General features: G+C 32.8%; 1 protein-coding gene across 2 annotated transcripts in view; it reads right to left on the bottom strand.

Annotated features, from left to right (window-relative positions):
- Nucleotides 1-472: 472 nt before the first annotated feature.
- LATS1 (large tumor suppressor kinase 1) overlaps nucleotides 473-18,699 on the bottom strand; it is a 39,416-nt gene continuing 21,189 nt past the window's right edge. Inside the window, exons 1-7 of one of the 2 annotated variants that reach the window (XM_003769530.3) lie at nucleotides 17,651-18,001; nucleotides 12,767-12,917; nucleotides 10,450-11,969; nucleotides 7,582-8,164; nucleotides 5,714-5,896; nucleotides 5,348-5,454; nucleotides 473-4,457 (exon numbers count right to left, since the gene is read on the bottom strand). In XM_003769530.3, coding sequence (XP_003769578.1) covers nucleotides 3,948-4,457; nucleotides 5,348-5,454; nucleotides 5,714-5,896; nucleotides 7,582-8,164; nucleotides 10,450-11,969; nucleotides 12,767-12,917; nucleotides 17,651-18,001 — 3,405 coding nt within the window. In that variant the 3' untranslated portion in view covers nucleotides 473-3,947. Of the gene's footprint in view, nucleotides 4,458-5,347; nucleotides 5,455-5,713; nucleotides 5,897-7,581; nucleotides 8,165-10,449; nucleotides 11,970-12,766; nucleotides 12,918-17,650; nucleotides 18,152-18,699 lie in introns of those variants that run through there. The other variant, XM_031937637.1, reaches the window with a different exon arrangement.

The following is an 18,699-nucleotide window of genomic DNA, read 5'->3' as shown; positions in this document are numbered from 1 at the left end:
ATTAAAATTTGAGAACCCAAGGCTTTTCATTTTCATGTCACAATGACTAGTGTTTTCTTTGAGTAATAAATTTAACCATGTAATAAATATATTCACCAGTGAAAAGAATATTTTAAAAGAGAATTTTAAAATAATGGATATCTGGCACATTTCACTGAGTAATTAAAAGATGATGATAGACTGAAAGAATGTAAAACAATAAAGACGGTTTAGATTGAAAGATGAGAAACCAGAAAAAAATCAAGACGATATACATGTTTTAAAAAGTGAAAAGAATTTAAATTAGGATTAATTTGTTGTAATGAATGAGCTGTATACATACTAAATATTTAGCTAAACAAAATATCACTTTATCACTATAAATTTATTTTACTAAGAAAAAAAGATTAATGAACTTTAGAACAAAGAGTTCTGCATTATATTTATGTAGCAGCATAACAATAGTTAAATTTCCAAACATATTACAGAGGAAAAGATTTTTATATTGGTTTTTATTATCCCAGTAGATGTTACACTAGAGAAAACGATTGAGAAAATACAAAGAGATTCATAAAACAGTCAAAAAATGTCACTGATTACTGGAAGAAACTATTACATTCAGAAATATTCAAAGAATTTGGTATTGCAAGGCTGCAATTCCTTCTAACAAAGAATAATTTTATAAAACTGTAGTGTTATAAGAAGAACATTTTTAATACAAAATACATATATACACAATACAATATAAAAGTAAACTGGTATAGTGCCTTCCACACAGGAACTTCTTTTAAGGCGCTTCACAAATATTAAACTAATGTTGACCCAAATTATTCTTTGCTTTGAATAATTAAAGCAAACTAAATGTTTTACTTTAAACACCAAAGACATACTTTTTCTAAGGAAGGAAGGAGAGATTGAAAGGAAAGAAAGAAAGGGAGGGAAGGAGGGAAGAAGAGTGTTTAATGGTACCTTGGGATAACAACAGCAGCATTATCTATGAATCCATCCACTGCATTTTCTAACATCTTAAACATTATTACTGAAATCAGAAGAAACCATTTCCACTCACAGTTTTGCACTTTGCAACAGTAGAAGGAAACTTGTTTTTAAAGTCAGTCTCAAAGTGACTTTCTAGTCATACATTCTCTAGTTTCTATTACAAATATGAAGGTAGAAAAGATACAGCAAGAGGGCCTGCCTTGGAAAGAATGTCACTGAACAATACATAACAATATTTACAATTACATGATTACAGAACACATTTTATAAATACAATTTATATGAATAAATGGGCAAGTTAAAGAAAGACTAAGATCCTTTTTTCTAACTGGAAAATTTATGTCTCTCAGCTGCTGTTTGTGAACAACTTTGTGGCCCTCCCTCCCACCCCCTAGATGTACCACTGTCTACAATGAATCAATATAAACTGAATTTGGCATAAGACTTAAAAATTAAAGTTAATCTGTAGTATAAGCTATTAGAATTGTAGATAATAAAAGTCTAGAAATGGTTCATGACCCAAATATGGAATGTATACTGCTGTGAGAGGATATTTCTAGAAAACAAGGGTTGCACAATTCCCCAAATTGGGAAATTATAGGCATTATAAATGTTTTCTTTCTTTTGGGGGAGGTAGGGGACTAATGGATAGGAGCAAAGGAAAAAGAGAGGAAAGAAGAGAGGTAAGTATCTGTTTTTGTGAGAAATTAACAAAGCTAGTTCTGCCCTGTATTGCACCAGAGATCCAGAAGCAAAAGAATTTTAACAAGAGAACTAAACAACCTAGACTGTAAATTGAGAATTGTAGAGATTTACTTATATGAAGAAGCAAGAGCTGAACTGGAAATTCTTTTACCAGCTAATTTGTTTTGCATAGAGTTTTACAGGAATAACTGTTCCATTAAGTGAACAGTGTTATCCCATTAAAATTAATTTTCATACACCTCTCTGAGCAAATATGCCTTAGGAAGAAACTTATCAACAGCCTAAAAAAATACAACTTAAGCATTTTTTCCAGGTAATCTCCCCCTACACCAAAGCTCAACAAAACAAAGTGGTGGGAGTTTCAAACTTGGATCACCAGAAAGGCAAATATGAGGATAGCAGAATGTATCATACAGACCTTTTCTATCATACAACAATAGAAATGCCTTGAGCTAAATCTTGGTGAAACAACTTAAAACAAGTTTTACTGTGTCATTCTATCACAAAGGAAATTTTGAGCTTCTTCATGTTTATGCATATGAATTAAATTTTAAATTAAAATTTAATATAATATAATTCTATTTTATTGGTGCTTAAGAAAAGTAAATAAAAATGGCAACTTTAACTGGCACCCTGCTAATACTCTCTATCTGCCCCTTACCTCCAGAGCTAAGCTAAACATATTTTGGGCAGAATTAACCACTAGATTTTTCTTGAAAACTAACCATTAAACACAATAAGGATGATGAAATAAGTTATATATTAATGAAAATTAAATAAGTTAGTGGGAATTCATTTTACACAAAGTATAAAATAATTTCTTAGCAATTAACTCCCCATCCCACCCCAAAGAACTACGAACATTCATATCCTTTCACCAAAGTTAAGTAGGTCTTAAAGGATTAATACAGTCAAATACATTTTTCTTTTATAGATAATGTTTTTCTAATGCAGTACTATTCTGAACAAGTTCTGGTTTGACAGAAAAACCTAACGATACTCTTGAAATTCCCTAAATCAAATAATCTGCTGCTATATATGTAAAGGAGGATTTCCTGGCTTTTCTGCCTTTAAAGCCCAACACAAATATTATTTCCTCCATGAGGCCTTTCCTTATTCCTGTCAGCAGTGACCTTCTCCTTTGGACATTGCATATTGTACACTCATTTTGTACTTCAAATGCACTTATTATATATTATAGTTATCTTTGTCTTTTTATCCCCATACGAAGACTGTAAGCTCTGTAGCAAGAGGGACAGTCTCCTCTAAACTTTGTATTTTTCTCAGTGTTCTGCACATAGTAGGCACTTGATAAATGTTTGCTGAACAGGATATTCAAAGATAGTAGTTGTTAAAAAACCCAAAGCCACAGAAACTTGAAAATAAGTTTGCAACTTTGATCAAAACTACAAAAAAACCCATGAACAAATGATAAAAATATTAATCTAAAAGATCTTTTGTATGGCAGCTGTTTCCTTTTAAACATGGAAATATATAAAAAACATGTAATAAAATGAAAGGAAAATTGGTAGTGCTATATAACTTTCTAAAGTTTCTAAGCTTTAAAAATATTTTGAATATACTATTAGATAGATGGACTACAATTATTCTCCCCCCCCCAAAAAAAAAAAATTTAACTATTACTTTCACCTCCTTCTGATAAACAATTGTTGCAACCCTGTATTTCCTATTTCCAGGATGTGAATTATCCATATTATCATAAGCCCGGGGGAACACACACTGACCAGATGGCTTAATTTTTCTAGCTTATATTGTAGCAAAGAACCAGAAATACCTAGCTTTGTATCAAAACCAAGGTTATGAAAAGAAATCTGTAAATGTGGGATATAGTTCATATTTGGTTAAAAGCAAAGTTAAACTGTTTTTCCAAAATTCCAAAAGTTTTTTTTTTTTAATTTTAAAATTACTTAGTATATGTACAAATAGATAACAGGCATCTCCTTTTAAACAAATCACTATTTCCTTATTTTAAGTACTTAAAGTACCAAGAACTGATTACAAAATCCAGTTCATAATTTAATTTTCCTTATAACACTTTTTCCTAAATTACTGATTAACAATGCTGGAATAAATTAATAGTTCAAATAAATTTCCTAAAATTCCGGAAATAAAATAATGTACACAGAGCAGAAATAAATAGCTCTGTCATGTTTGCATAATTTTTGTCTTGAAATCTCTTAATAGTTGAGGTCTTTTTGCAAAATAACTGCCACAGAAATGCAGTTTAATTACTTTCCAGTGTGCTAAACATAAACTAAATCACCATTTTTGACCCCTGTGCCTGTGTGTTGATCATCTTCATCTGACTGTTGCTCCGAGCTTTGTAAATTATTGTACTCATATTCAATAGGCTTAGGATAATTATATGGATAGCCATTATCATCAAAAAACCTTCGAAAAGTAAATTCATAGAAAGCATGCTCAGGGTGCTTTCCATTCTTATACCATCCATTAAGAGTATCATTTATATTCCCTTCATCATTATCCTCACTCCATAATTTATCTGGATCAACTGGGTCAAAATTTGATGTATCTGTTGGGTGTGTGATTTTAGGAATGTATGAAGCAGACTGCTGTCTCAGATCACTAGAGAAATCAATTGCTTTAAAAAATGGATGAGCTTTTATTTCATCGGCACCATTCTTCCCTAAACGGTCTTCTGGTCCTCGACAAAGTTTAATAATTAGGTCAGAGGCTTCTGGACTCAGTTTAGCTTGTTGTGGAATGTGAAGAGCTGTTTGCCAGTTGATAACCTTTAAGAAAAACAAAGAAACTTACTTCAGACAAAAACTTTTTATTAAAAAAAAACAAATAAACCCATAACTGAAATACAACAATTGATAAATACATCAGCTGAACTCAAAGAAAAAATGCTACAAAAATCTGAGAGCAAAATGTGATGTATTTTATATGTAATGAAACTCAACAGTATTGAAATTTTAGTCAGATATTTCCAACCTTTCTCAGTCCTGCTCCTTTACTCTCCAATGCAAAGTTGTAAGGTTTATTTTTTTTTTTTAAGTTTTCGATCATTCAAAAGCTGAGGCCACACTTCTAATAATGATCTTTTCCATAGTTAGCCAATAGTTAGGTGAGGTGGCTACTTGGTGCAGTGGACAGAACACAATGGTTCAGCCACCTTCCCTCCCTCTCACCTTGGGGATCAGGAAGAAATTAGTTTAAATTCAGTTTCAGGCACTTACAAACTACATGACCCTGGCAAGTCATTTAACTTCTGTCACCCATTCTCTGTTTTCTCAACTTTAAAACAGAATAATAATAGCAACTACCTAGCCTTCCATGGCTGTTCTGAGGACCAAATGATATAATATTTGTACAGTGCCTTGAAAACCTTAAACTGTATACAAATGCTAACTCCTTGTTCTTTACGATGATCCTTAAACAAAAGAACTCTAATCCCAACTCAGTGAGAAAAATGAGAACTTTATATTTAATGTCCTCTATTAAATTATTCAACTTTTTCTTCCTCGTCCTGACTTATTGCTACTAATATATTATGAACTTGGAAACAAACAAACAAAAAAAAAAACCAAGCACATTAGGAAATATTAAACAAGACTTATGACTGGATATACAGGTTGACATGCAACAAGATAATTTTTTATATACCCATTTACTTTACCTTCATTTGTGTTTCCAATGGTGTCTGTGCCAGGAAGGGAGGCTGCCCCACCAACATTTCAAAAAGAATTACACCAACACTCCACCAATCACACAACTGTGTATAGCCTAAAATAAAATGCCAGCATGCTACATTAAAGGAAAGTCATACATATACAGATCCAACAATAGTAATAATTTAGAAATAAATATCATTAAGCACAAGAACATTAAGTTATAAAAATGCTTTATTATTCAGATTTCAATAACACAAACATTTTTATTATATATCTGATAAGTTCTAAATGGGTTCTAAATGGGGTTCTAAAATGGGTTATTTATTCTACATAGATGTAAACTCATAAATAAATAACAAAAATCATGGTACCTGTTCGTAACAACACTTCTGGAGCAATATAATTGGGAGTCCCAACCAACGAATGGGCCAGACAACGTTGATGCTGGCGTGCTGCTCTTCTCTCTAGAGGTTTCAGTCGGTCACCACAGCGACAATTGGCTGGATCACCCCATTCATTACTAAAGTCCATGCTATCTTGACGTGGATGGTCACCTATATAATAAGATTAAAAATATACAGGAAGTTACTAGGTAATAAAGATAAGAATTAAATGAATGAATTGAACTAAACTTTTCAATTTTATAGTTCTGGGTTCTAATCCCACCCTTGATGTTTATGACTTAGATAATCTATGCCAAATCACTTATGCTTCTTAGGCCACAGTTTTGTCAACTCTAAAATGAGAAATAGAGAATAAGCCCCAAGCCAGAACCCTGGAGTACACCATGCCTAACTGGGATGGATGAGTAATGGTCATAGAATAGCCACAAGGCTATTGTTACCTACACTTTGGGCCTAGGTTTCTCGCTAACCTTTTTTTTCCAACCTTCAGATTTGTCCTTGAACTTCAACTTGGACAACACTAACATCATTAAAGAGATAATCAGTATCTAGCCATTACTTTTGAACTGGCAAGCACTGCCTTCTCTTAAACTGATACTTGAAATAAAAATATTGAGTGTATGTTTATAAATCCTGTACTAGAAGAGCCTTCAGAGACCATGTAGTCAAAACTTCTCATTTTAGAGTTGATAAAACTGTTCAAAGGCCAAAAACAAAAAAATTCTCTTCGGATCTATGCTTTAGTGATGTCCATTTGGCAGCTGTGCAGAAAGAGCTTTTTTCCCATCCAAAAAGATTCTGTGACTAATTTTTGCCTTTAGGAGAAATACAAAATTTTTTTTTTTTGGTCTTTGAACCCTTCACTTTTTGCTCCTACTTGTCACAGAACGGTCTCACAATATTCTACTTGACAAATTTAATTGTGCATTACACACAAATTAGCCTGCTTTGTTTCTCCATGTGACTCTATTTCAGATAAATTTCTGTATTTTCATATAGGTTGTTTTGGATATATTTCCTCAATTACAGTTGACTAAATCCCTAGGTTTCTCCAAAGTACAGCTTAATTGCTACATCCCACAGGAAGCTTATCTTGATGCTTCCAACTGCTAGTGTCCTAACCCTAGGAAATAATTTAAAATTTATTTTGTATTTAATTTTCTGTTTAGAAATTCCATTTGCACCTACCTTGCCAAGAAAGAAAGAGGAGGGAGAAGGAAGGAAGGGAGGAAGAGAGGAAGGAAGGAAGGAAAGAAGGAAGAAAAGAGGAAGGAAGAAGGGGTGAGAGGGAAAGAAGGGAAGGAGGAAAAGGGGGAAGAAGGGAAGGAAGAAAAGAAGGGGAAAGAGGGAGGAAGGAAGGAGCAAAGGACATAATGATAAAAAAATAATTTTAATATAATAACGATTCTCCAGTACAATGCAAACTCTTCACTGTCTTTGATTAGGAACTAAAACCTTCAGAGGGGTTAAATGATTAGCACTGAACTTGTGAGTCAGAAAGGTGTGTGTGTGTGTGTGTTTAAAAAACACACATTTATTAGCACTTTTATTTATTAGTACTTTTGCCCTAGACATTTTACTTTTTGGTGTCTTGGTTTTTTCAGGAATATAATACTTGCATATTACCTACCTTACAGTGTTGCTGTGAACATTATGTAAATGTAAGTAGTTATTAAGATGACAGTTATTATTATCATTCAAAGTTATAAGGCAGAGACAAGACTAGAACCCAGGACCTTAGCTACCAAATTTTTAATCTTTCCACTTTATCACCCTGATTTACCAGTCCATATTAATACAGATGAAGGAAAATAGTTTTTATGACTTTTACTTACCACTCTGATAATATTTAGAATCATGTGTCCATCGAAAGCCTGTACAGAGGCCAAAATCAGTCAGTTTAATATGACCATCACGATCAATCAAAATGTTATCAGGTTTAATATCCCTATGAATGAAGCCCATTTTATGAACACTTTCAACAGCACAGGTAAGTTCTGCTATGTAGAACCTTGCCAAATTTTCTGGAAAGATACCCATTCTAATTAGCAGGCTCATCATATCACCCCCAGGAATATAGTCCATTACAAAGTACAAATTGTCCTTATCTTGGAATGAATAGTACAGGCGAACTACCCATTCATTGTCAGCTTCTGCAAGGATATCTCGCTCAGCTTTGACATGGGCAACTTGATTTCGAAGCAGCACATCTTTCTTCCGCAGAGTTTTTGTTGCATATAAAGCATTAGTATCCACTTTCCTTGCTAGGCAAACTTCACCAAATGCACCTATTCCTAGTGTCTTTATCTTCACAAACATGGATTTGTCCATTTTAGCCCTTTTAAGACGGATGTAATTAGACTCCTTCTGGCAAAGCATCTTTCTCATTTGATCCTGAGCATCTTGGGATAAACCAACCTAAACAAAAAAACACCAAATTATTAGATAGTGAAACTGAAAGATTTCCCCCCTACTGTTTTTGTTATACATTTAGAAATACACAGAAAAATCAAGCATGTAATTTGAAGGTTAAGTGTGGAGTAATTTTTAATAAAGCATGTTAGAATTCTATAAGACACAAGAAAAAAAATTAAATGTCAGATGTGCATTTCAAGAAATAGTTAAAACATGATTTACAAGGTGAGTGTGCTCACAAGATTCTGCTATTAGGAACAAGGACAGAATGATGGTCAGCTTCCTTACTCTCCTTAAGGCACTCGCCCAAACCAAAACATTCCATGTGCTAAGTCCCACAAAAGACATCTTTCAACATGCATTCTCATCTGCCCTTCCATGCATATTCCATCCCAAATCATGACTAAACTGTGAGAGACACTCACCCTCTATTAAAATGCACCCAACTTAGTAGGGTGGCTAAACCCTCAAATACCCCTCCTCTCTCTTATTTGAGGTGGCCCATTTTGCCTTTCTATCCAATGCTGTGAAACAGGTGGTGGTGGTGGCTTTTCCTATGTTCTCCTCCTCCAATGAAGAAAAAAATTAGTTTCACCCCAGCTTGGCTGATTCTTCTGCAACTAATGTATTAAGAATGAAAGTAGATAGCTTCTCCCAGCCTAACCATCTATTTTAATCACCACTTTAAAAGAGAAACAAGACAACAATTTTTAATATTAATAGTCAGCTTTCCCCTTTATCTTCCTAGGGAACTAAAATAGGGATGATCCTGATGGTTCTTTATTAAAATATATTGGAAGAAATACTTCTTTCCTGATGAAAAAGGCTGTTTTGGGTTTTTACTTTAGACTCATTCACTAACAAATAATGTAAAACAATATGCAATCCAACACAAGATTATATAGAAAGGGAAAGAAGAAAAGATCAGCTAAAAACTTTTTTTTAAAAAAGAACTTATTAGATGGAGAATTTAAGAGGGAATGACATCTTTTTTCTCCACAAATACATAAAATAATAAAAAGTTCTATAGAGAAATGGAATTAAATTTTAAAAATTAGAAGAAAATTTAAGACTAAATACTAGTTAAAATATAGCAACCTCATGCTTCTGTTATGATGCATATTTTCATGCAGTTTTAAAAAGGGCGTCATGCTAGTCTTAATATAGAACTGTTGCTCTGAAGTCTTACTTGCCTACACAGTAATGGAGGCTACAGAAGTCAGCAAAGCTTCCAACACCTTAATAGTTTAAATCAGCTATTAGTGAAAGTGAAGAGGAAAAAGGAAAAATAAACTAAGAAAATAAACCTAGACAGACTTTAGTAAGAAATCTTACATAAAGGTCAAAAATATTTTAAAGGCATTTATCAAAACAACAAAATTCAATTGATAAAATTAATATAAATACTGTGAAATACACAAATTTAAAAATATAATTTAAATCAAATGGCTTGATCAAATTAAATGAAAGTGTTCCTATTTCCATATATTTTAAAAGCTGTAATTTAAAGACATAAAACCTCATGAAGGGACTATTTAATAAATTCAAAACACATCACAGAATTTCAATATTAAAACTATAATAAAGGCACAGAGAAATTCATGTGCCCAAGCTATAATGATTATCAATATATGTACAAATGAAAAAGTAATTGAATTAGAAGTAGAAAATCACAAACTATATCTCTAGAATAAGTGGTATCTCTTCATGAGAAAATAAAGTTATTTGTACTAAAAATACAGCAGTTTAATTTTTCTGTAACTAATAAATTACACATGCTATATTGAATCTTTCTAACAAATTGATTGTGAGATGAAAAATAAACAAAAGGATTTTCCTTGTCAAACTTTCAAATGAAATTTAATAGATTCCAACAAGGTCAATTCCAAAAATTTACTAATTCTACTAACTGCTTAATAATGCAAAAGGGAAAAGAATCCTTATGTTTACGGTTTTTAAACACAGCACACTATCATGCAAAATTCTAAAAAAATAATCTTACCAATTTCCATAGTTTAAAATCATGTAAAACCTATATAATGTAATGACATCCAAATTGATGCAAGCCAAAATTCATGAAAGACTGTACCATGTGAATAATAAATACAAAATTAAAATGCTATGAAGTTTGTGATAATGCTCAGAAGATTAAAGCTAATCAAAATCAATTTGTATTATTTTTATATGTCAATAATTTGAAATGTAAATATGCTGGCAATATCATTTTTAAGTAAACATGTATTCATATGTTTGCACAATTTCAAAGGAGATTTTAAAAAATGCTTTACCCGCATCATTTCATTTTCTAGTTGTTTCTTACGATGAAGACGTTGGTGATGAGACTTGAGTATGTTTTCCACATGCTGCTCCATGAAGAATTTAAATGCCTGAGGAGAGTAACTCTGAATACGAGATTCCCTTCTCTCTTCATCTCTCTTATTTTTCCTAACAGGGACAGGTGAAGTTGTAATCTGTTTCTTTTCTTTATCTCCACTATCAGTATTTTCATAATTCTTTTCCCCTTCATCTTCCTTCGGTGAACAAGGTTGATCCTCTTTGCTAGGTTTGGGTACTGATTCATAAGGAGGAACAGAGGAATTCTGGTGTAGTAAATGTTTTGGATATGGTGGTGGAGGGCCTTGATAATTTGGAGCCTCAGCAACAGGTGGCATAACTGCCATAGTTGAGGATGGACCCTCAGAAAAGGGGACTGACTGTGTGGTTTGAATTGGTTGTGGAATCCAAGAAGGATGGGTAGGTGCTAAAGCAGTCTGGAGTTCTGGTTTTAAGACACGCATGCTTTTCACTGGTTGCTGAATAGGGGCTGGTGTAATAGCAGTTACTGTTGTAGCTGAAGGCTGAGAATTAGCAGAGTGGCTTGGTCTATTTCCTAATGGATTATTGAAAGAATTTGATCTTACTGGAATGTTAGGTTGCCATGCAGGGATCTCATGTCCACTACTAGGTGATGATTGGGGTGGAGCAGATGATGACTGAGGCCAGGATGTTTGTAATGCAGGTACAGTTATGTTATAAAGTTCCATATTGTGACTGTTTCTATTTGGCACCATCATAGATGAAGGAATGTTTCCATTTGTGTATGGTGAAGAATTAGCAGGTCCCCCAGTTTGTATCTGTAAAGTACAAGGACTCTGTCCATTGGTTGGAGACAAAGGGTATGGAGGGGGAGGCTGACGACTTACAGAGCCACCAGGGACAACGTTTTGGTGCATCATAAAATCATTCTGACTACTGCCATTTTGAATTCCAGGTCTTCCCGATGGAAAGTTAAATTTGTTGTTAGAGCTTTGCATGATGATTGGTTGTCTGCCAACAGGGACAGAATTAATGCCTCTCTGTCCCTGACTAGAAGGATTCAATGGGGAAGTGTTTAGAGATGGTGGAGGGTAGTTATCCTGCCACGTGCCAGGTGGTACTGGAGAAATACGAGAAATCATATAGTCCATGTTCCCAGAATAACGTTTGGTTTGAGAATTTGGTTCCCATGATGAGGGAGGTGTACCTTTTGGAGGGGGAGTCTGGCCCCTTGGAGGTGGTGGAGGAGGGGTAATACTCCTTACTTGTGGAGGTGGTGGGGGGTTCACTCTCTGTCCATTGACAGGATGACCCTGAGAAAATGCTGCTATACCAGATCCTGATAAAGGTCTTCCTACATCTGTCTGAGAGTTAGGACTTTCAGAGCGGAAAACTACACTTTCTCCCAGTGGTGGGCCATGTCTTTGAGGGACCAAAGATTCTTTAGAGCCTTTCCAGCTTTGTTTCCGGTTAACTGATTGCTGTACATTCCCTGATTAAGAAAGAGAGAGAGAGAGAGAGAGAGAGAGATAAAAAGCCATAGAATTTTTGTAAATGTTGGTCCAAAAATACTGTGACTGTTAACTAAATTTACTTTCTTTCAAATTATGACTGATAACAGTGACATTGATACAATTCAGTTCATACTTAAGAGAAAAGAGAACAAATGATAATAGCTAGGCACCAAATAAAATTAGAATTTTGCAATTACAAATTAGTAAAATAAACAAAAAACAAAAAATTTATGAAAGAATAGTTTGAAAGACACTTAGTGACTGGAGAAAAAAGCCTTTAAGTCAATTACAGCATAACCCAGTAGCAGCATTTCTGGTACATTATAACTTCCCTTTAGCTCTTTAAAAACCCATAATTTCATTCATGTGAGTATTCCTGACATCAGAATAGATTATAATTTTCTAGGCTTCAGTAGACAGTCCTGAAGAATTGTTGTGGCTGCAAACCATTCACCTAGGTGTCAGCATTGTAAGACTCTCTGGATCCTTAAATGAAAGATGCAGCACCACTGCCAGGCCCATAATCACATTTTAAATTCCCTTGGTATTGCCTTTGAGAACTCTATGTTATGATGACAAATTAGAGTAAAATTTAATAGAAAAATTTATTACAAAGTTATTCTAAATCAAGCTTATCACTTTCTAGAATTATTTTTAAAAATTCCTTTCTAAAAGCAAAGAAGAAAACTTAAAACAAGTACTTATGTGATAATGGAAGCTACTTGATTAGCTTATATTGTCTTGAAATAATACAGAAAAAAGTGGATTAACATACCTGGTGGTTTGGGGCCTGCATTAACAGGTCTGGCAGCAGCTGCAGCCATTTGTTCTCTTCGAGGATCTTGGTAACTCATTTTACTAATAAATTCAATTGCTGCTTCTATACTTTTATTATTAGTTTGCCGAAGTGCTCGTATAACCATATCCTATGTGGAAGTTTACAAAAAGGGAAAGAATTCAATTCTTCTAAATTGTTGAGGAAAAATGTATTGTCTGAGATGTCCTAGATACGACCATAATTTTAAACACAAGGACCTAATCACAGAAAATGGTCTATTAAAAAACTACATAATCTCCTAATTTAAAAAAAACTCTTGAACCATATTTGAATTTTTTAATATCACTTGTTAAACTCCCTCTCCTAAAATGAACTGCTTTGTTCTTAATTACATTATTTCTATTGCTTTTATTTCATATATAAAGATGCAATATATGTGATTTCATCAATTTGGTAAATTTTCAGTATAGTAATTCCCTCTTCCACATTCCTATATTGGATTTGCCTGAAACAGAGATAGAATAATAAGTTGGCCAGGGCAAAGCATTATATAAGTGTCAGATATCGGATATGAATCCTAATCTTCCCAATTCCAATCCAGCACTCTATTCACTTTGTTATGGTATTTCAAATTGATATAAAAAACAATGTAGTTAATAAGAAGATCTTAAGGTAATTATTTAACTTGCTGGAGTTTTTTTTCAGAACTAAGGCATTTTTATTAAATACCTTCACCATCAAGAACATTTATTAAATATTTAATTGAACATGGCACTATACAGAAAGAACTACATTGTTTTGGTATATCTTGGAGCTTACAACCAAATATACTAATGTAGCTATGCATAAAAGAAATAAAGACAGTAGAAGAAAAATGTGAAAATGATGTATTAAAGAGCACTCCTGAATAATCCAGAGGTAGATGCTGGTTGGCCAAAGCTGAGGATTTCAGTCATGGAATTCTCATTTTAAATCGAGTGATATAACACTGGGATATAGAATTGAATTCTGAAAATTATCTTGAGTACCAACAATGTTAAGGAACTTTTTAGGGTAACAAAAGCTAATTAAGTGTAGACTAGAATGGAATTTTAGATCTATAGACCATTAAAGTTCTCTCCATATATCAAAATGTCTCAGTCAGTTCTTCTGTTTAATGTAGAATGGTTTCATATTAGAGATATTATTTCAGAAGTAAAAGTGATGAAAAAATACTTGTAGTAATATGTAAAGACTGCTACCAAAGAAGACTTAGAATAGCTCTGTTTGAGATAAGCAGAAGGAATGGGCTTGTATTATAGCATACAAAATTATAAAAGTAAGTTCAGAAGATACAAAGTAATTTGAGGAAAAACTGAAGAGTATCAACAAGAAAAAAACCTTGTAGAAGTAAGTAGTATTTAGGCAGACTCTTAAAGAGAGTTAGGCATCTGTGAAGTAAAGGGTAAGGAAGGAATATATTCCAACCAAGATGAAAAGCATATGCAAAGGGATAGAAATGAGAGATAGGTCATGAAGAAGGAACATTTAGCAGTTCAGTTTGAATTAGAAAGAGGATAATGATGAAACTAGAGGAGAGCAATCTAAGCCAAGTCTGGAAAGACAGGCTGGATTAGAGTGTGAATGACTTTATATGCCAAATAAAGAAGGTGCTATTTTATCCCAGAAGCAATATGGATCCACTGAAGCTTCTTAGGAGGTAGAATGATGTGGTCCAATCTGTGCTTTAGGAATAGTAATTGGAGAAAACAGAGAATGGTAGAGACCAATTACAAAGTTTTATAAGTTGGACTGATTAGGAAGGCTTTCTTGCTTGCAAGAAATGATAATCACCTGAACCAAGGATAGCTATATGAATAATAAGAAGGGGATGAATGCAATAGATGCTGCCAAGGTAAAAATCAGCATGACTGGATTTGACTAGCCAATTTTTGAAATGCAGGATATTTGTAGAGTTAATGAATTTTCATAATTCAAAGCACTACACATATGAAATGTGATCTTATTAACATTGTTATGGAGATGATGATGACACTATGAAAATTCATATTTATATAGCACATTATAGAAAACAGAATCTTATTTTTTTCTGAATTGTTTACAAAATAAGGGATGTTATCCATGTCAAGGTTAGAAATAAAGACTATCTTTAATTACAGAAAAATTTTGATTGGATTTCTTTTTTTCTTATTTGGATTCTTTGAACATTTGGCAGAATTTACTTGTAAATTCATCTGGTCATGTTTTTTTTTTCCCCCCTTTTTAGAGTTTATTCATAACTTGTTCAATTTTTCAATGAGACTGGATTATTTAAACTATTTCTTGTTCTATGAATTTGGCTATTAACAGTTTTATATCTTTCAAATATCCACTCATTCCATTTATAACTCTGAATTTTTTTAGGCATATAATCGAGCAAAAGTTTTTACTAATTTGTTTCTCCATTTCCCTTTTTAATTTTCTTTAACATTTCTTTAACAATGTGTTTTTTCCTTTCAAAAAAAAGATAAGACCAGTTGATGTTTTATGGGTTGTTTTTTATAAATTTATTTCCCCTCTGAAATTCCTAGGTTTTACTGATTTCTTACTTGAGTTTCAAAAATTCTATTTTTTTGCATTGAATTGAATTTTCTTGATTTGTTGTTTTTCTATTTTTTAAAAATGTGTGTCTACTTCATTGATCAGTTCTTTCCTCTTTTATTGATGAAAGTATTTAGAGATATAAATTTTACCCTGGGGATTATTTTGGATATACCTCAAAGTTCTGTCATGTTGTCTCACTCTTGTCACTTTCTTTGATTACAAAATATCCATTCAGCTCTATTATTTCTTTGACTCACTTTTTTTTTTTTTAAGGATTAAATTATTTAATAGCATTTATATTGAACCCTATTCTTCAAAAGAACTATGTCAATGGAAAATTTTTGTGTTATGGTCCATAAAGCATGTGTTTCATTTTTCTTATTTTCCATATTATTTTGAGATTTTTATGCTCTAGAAAGGGTTTGGAAAATTATATATGGATAGAGGGCCAAATCTGCATCTTCTTACACTTCCTCTAGCTAAGAATGCCTTTTGCATTCTTAAATATAATAAAACTTAATTTTAAAATGTAAAACCATTCTTAGCTCAGGGAATGTCTGAAAACAACTGCCAAGTTGGCTTTAGTCTACATTAGAGTTTGGTGAACCAACCCCTAGTAAAAAATTTTATAAAGATACCACATATAGATAAGAAATACACACAAATCATTTTGATTCCTAAATTGCCAAAGACCTATCACATCTAATTTTTCTAAAATTCTATTGAGTTCTTAACTTTCTTTTGGCTCATCTTTTTGGTTAAATTTATCTAGTTCTGAAAGGGATATTACATTGAAATCCTCAACCATTTAGTTTTGCTATCTATTCCCTGTGTACTTTAAACACATTTTCCTTTAAATATTTTAATGAGCCACGTGTTTCTATGCAAATACTCACCATTCCCCCAGCAACATGCATAAAACAACAACAACACCCTTAGATCATCAGAGCATTTTTTAAAATCACTTTTCCCTTTCATCATTATTGGATTAAAAATGCACTATTCTGTAGATGTATATTATGTAAATTACCTAATTAACAAAAATTCAAAAACTATGAGGTAGGAATTATATATAAAACAGCAATAATGAGATAAATAACAAGTAGAATAAACTGTTTCTTCTCTATAGTTTGGTGATAAACTTGACTTCCTTAACAATTTTGTTTTTTAAAAATTAAAATCAAATCTTGACTATTACAATCTATTGTGGTAATATTGATGGTCAAATTCAATACAACCTCTTTATTTCACCTCCAATGTTTCCAATCAAAGTGTATAATAAGGAAATAGGAGACAATTTAATATAAACCTAAGCAAAAGAAATCTAGGTGAAGGAAAAGCTATAAAAGAGATTCTCAGTGTTTATAAAGATTATGATGTAACAACTGAATTAGCTATACTTTTTAAAAAATATTGACATGGATGAAAGCTGCCCATCAACGAAAATTTACAATTCCTGAGTACTGAACATACCACTTGACTTCTTATATGTCATTGTAAATTCCCTCCCCCCCCTTGCCATTGGCCTTATAAAGATAGACATTTTTACATCATCCTTCATATTCACACAATCATTCTCCTCCCTCAAACCCTATACCTGTAGCTGTACTAAATTTTTTTGACTGAAGACTCTGTTCTTTGGATTCCAAGGCCACTCCAGGTAGAATAGAATAAGTCTGTGATACTTTTTGTTTGTTTTTTTTATTGTATTTAGATGCCAAGGTAATAGGTTCATGGAAATGAATAAATGGTATGAGGACTACAAAAAATTTTTGTGGGTGACAGGAAAAAAAAAAAATATATATACACACATACAACTAATATTCATGCTTCAGATTCAAATCATTTCTCTATCACCACAGCTCTTGTTTAGAAGGCAATTCAAAAAGCATTTAGCGTAACCTATAGTTAATCTTGTAAATATACTTAAACTTGTTAAAAAAAAAAAACTGATCTTAAATCCACTTTGAATGAGCCTCTGACATACTGGCTGTTTAACCCTGATCAGGCACTTAACCTCCTGGTTCTCTAAGCCAAAAGTCAACAAACCACTGGCCCATAAGAAATGAGTCTGATTGGGAATGTGGACAGTATTCTGCCATCTTCCACTCTAGCTAACTCTAAGACTGTAAGTTGTAGAGAAGATAATAACCTTATTGATAAAAGGCCTTTTCCTATCTGTAATTTTTTTCCAAATTAATGAAATTACAGCTCTAATTTCTATCCTTATCCTTGGTTCTACATAAATCTTGGGTCAACATAAATGAAATATTTTAGTGTGTTTTTAAAGGTTCTTACCTCATCAAATCCAGCAATTTGCATATCTTGTAGCATTTGTCGATTAACTTCTGAAGCACTCCTGGTGGATGAACTGGCTTCATTTGCAAATGGGAGTAGAGAGTTTCTTATTTCTTGCAAAGCTTTATGATATGTCACAAATTTGGGTGGATTCCGACCTTGTCGAGGATCTTCAGTTGTCATTTTGCTCATACTGTGCTCAGCTTTTGCAGCATCTGATGGTTTAGGTAAATTTCTAAGAGACTCCCGTATTTCTTGCAACATTTGCCTGCTACTGCCAGTGTAGTTACTGGCAGGAAAGGTCTTAGGCCTCATTTGTCTATACCCTTCCGGCTTTTCCCCTCTCTTCATGAAAACATCTATCTGTGTAACCTTCACAAAGGATTCATTTATATAAATATCTGTCAAAACTACTTGGTAGTTTCAGAATTCTCTCAAGCAAAAGGTACTTCATAAAGTCTTGAGGTCTGACGGGTTCTTCCCGGCTGAAATGGTTCAACTCTAAAAATAACGAAAAATTACATTTATAATTGATTACAATGAAAAGAGGATTGAATCTAGTCAGGAATGAATTATTGTGTGCCTGGAAAAAATCACAAGCTCTTCATATTTCATTTTCCTTACTTTAAATGTACAGAAATGCTGCAAGGATCAGTGAGTAAATTAACTTTGAAAAATATAAAGTATAATGCAAATATATCAATAAGTTTGCAGTGGAATATCATCAACAAACAATTATTAAGCAGTTACTATATGTCAAGTACTGTACTAAGCAATGGAAATAAATATAAAGGCAAAAAAATATTCTTTACCCTCAAGAAGCTTATATTCTAATGGAGAAGACAACAGGTAAATAATTTAGTAATATAAAATACAAATAGGGTAAGTAATCAATTAACAAATCAATAGACATTTCTTAAACTTCAATTATGTATCAAATACTATGTAGAAGCTGAGGATAAAAAGGGACAAAAGGAATTCTCTGCCTTCAAGGAGTGTACATTTTAAGATAAAAACAAATATCTACAAAGCAAGCTACATACAGAATA

The sequence above is a fragment of the Sarcophilus harrisii genome, chromosome 4 (assembly GCF_902635505.1).
Source record: "Sarcophilus harrisii chromosome 4, mSarHar1.11, whole genome shotgun sequence".
In the NCBI taxonomy this organism is placed as follows: Eukaryota; Metazoa; Chordata; class Mammalia; order Dasyuromorphia; family Dasyuridae; genus Sarcophilus; species Sarcophilus harrisii.
This window is presented reverse-complemented; position numbering and strand designations above follow the sequence as displayed.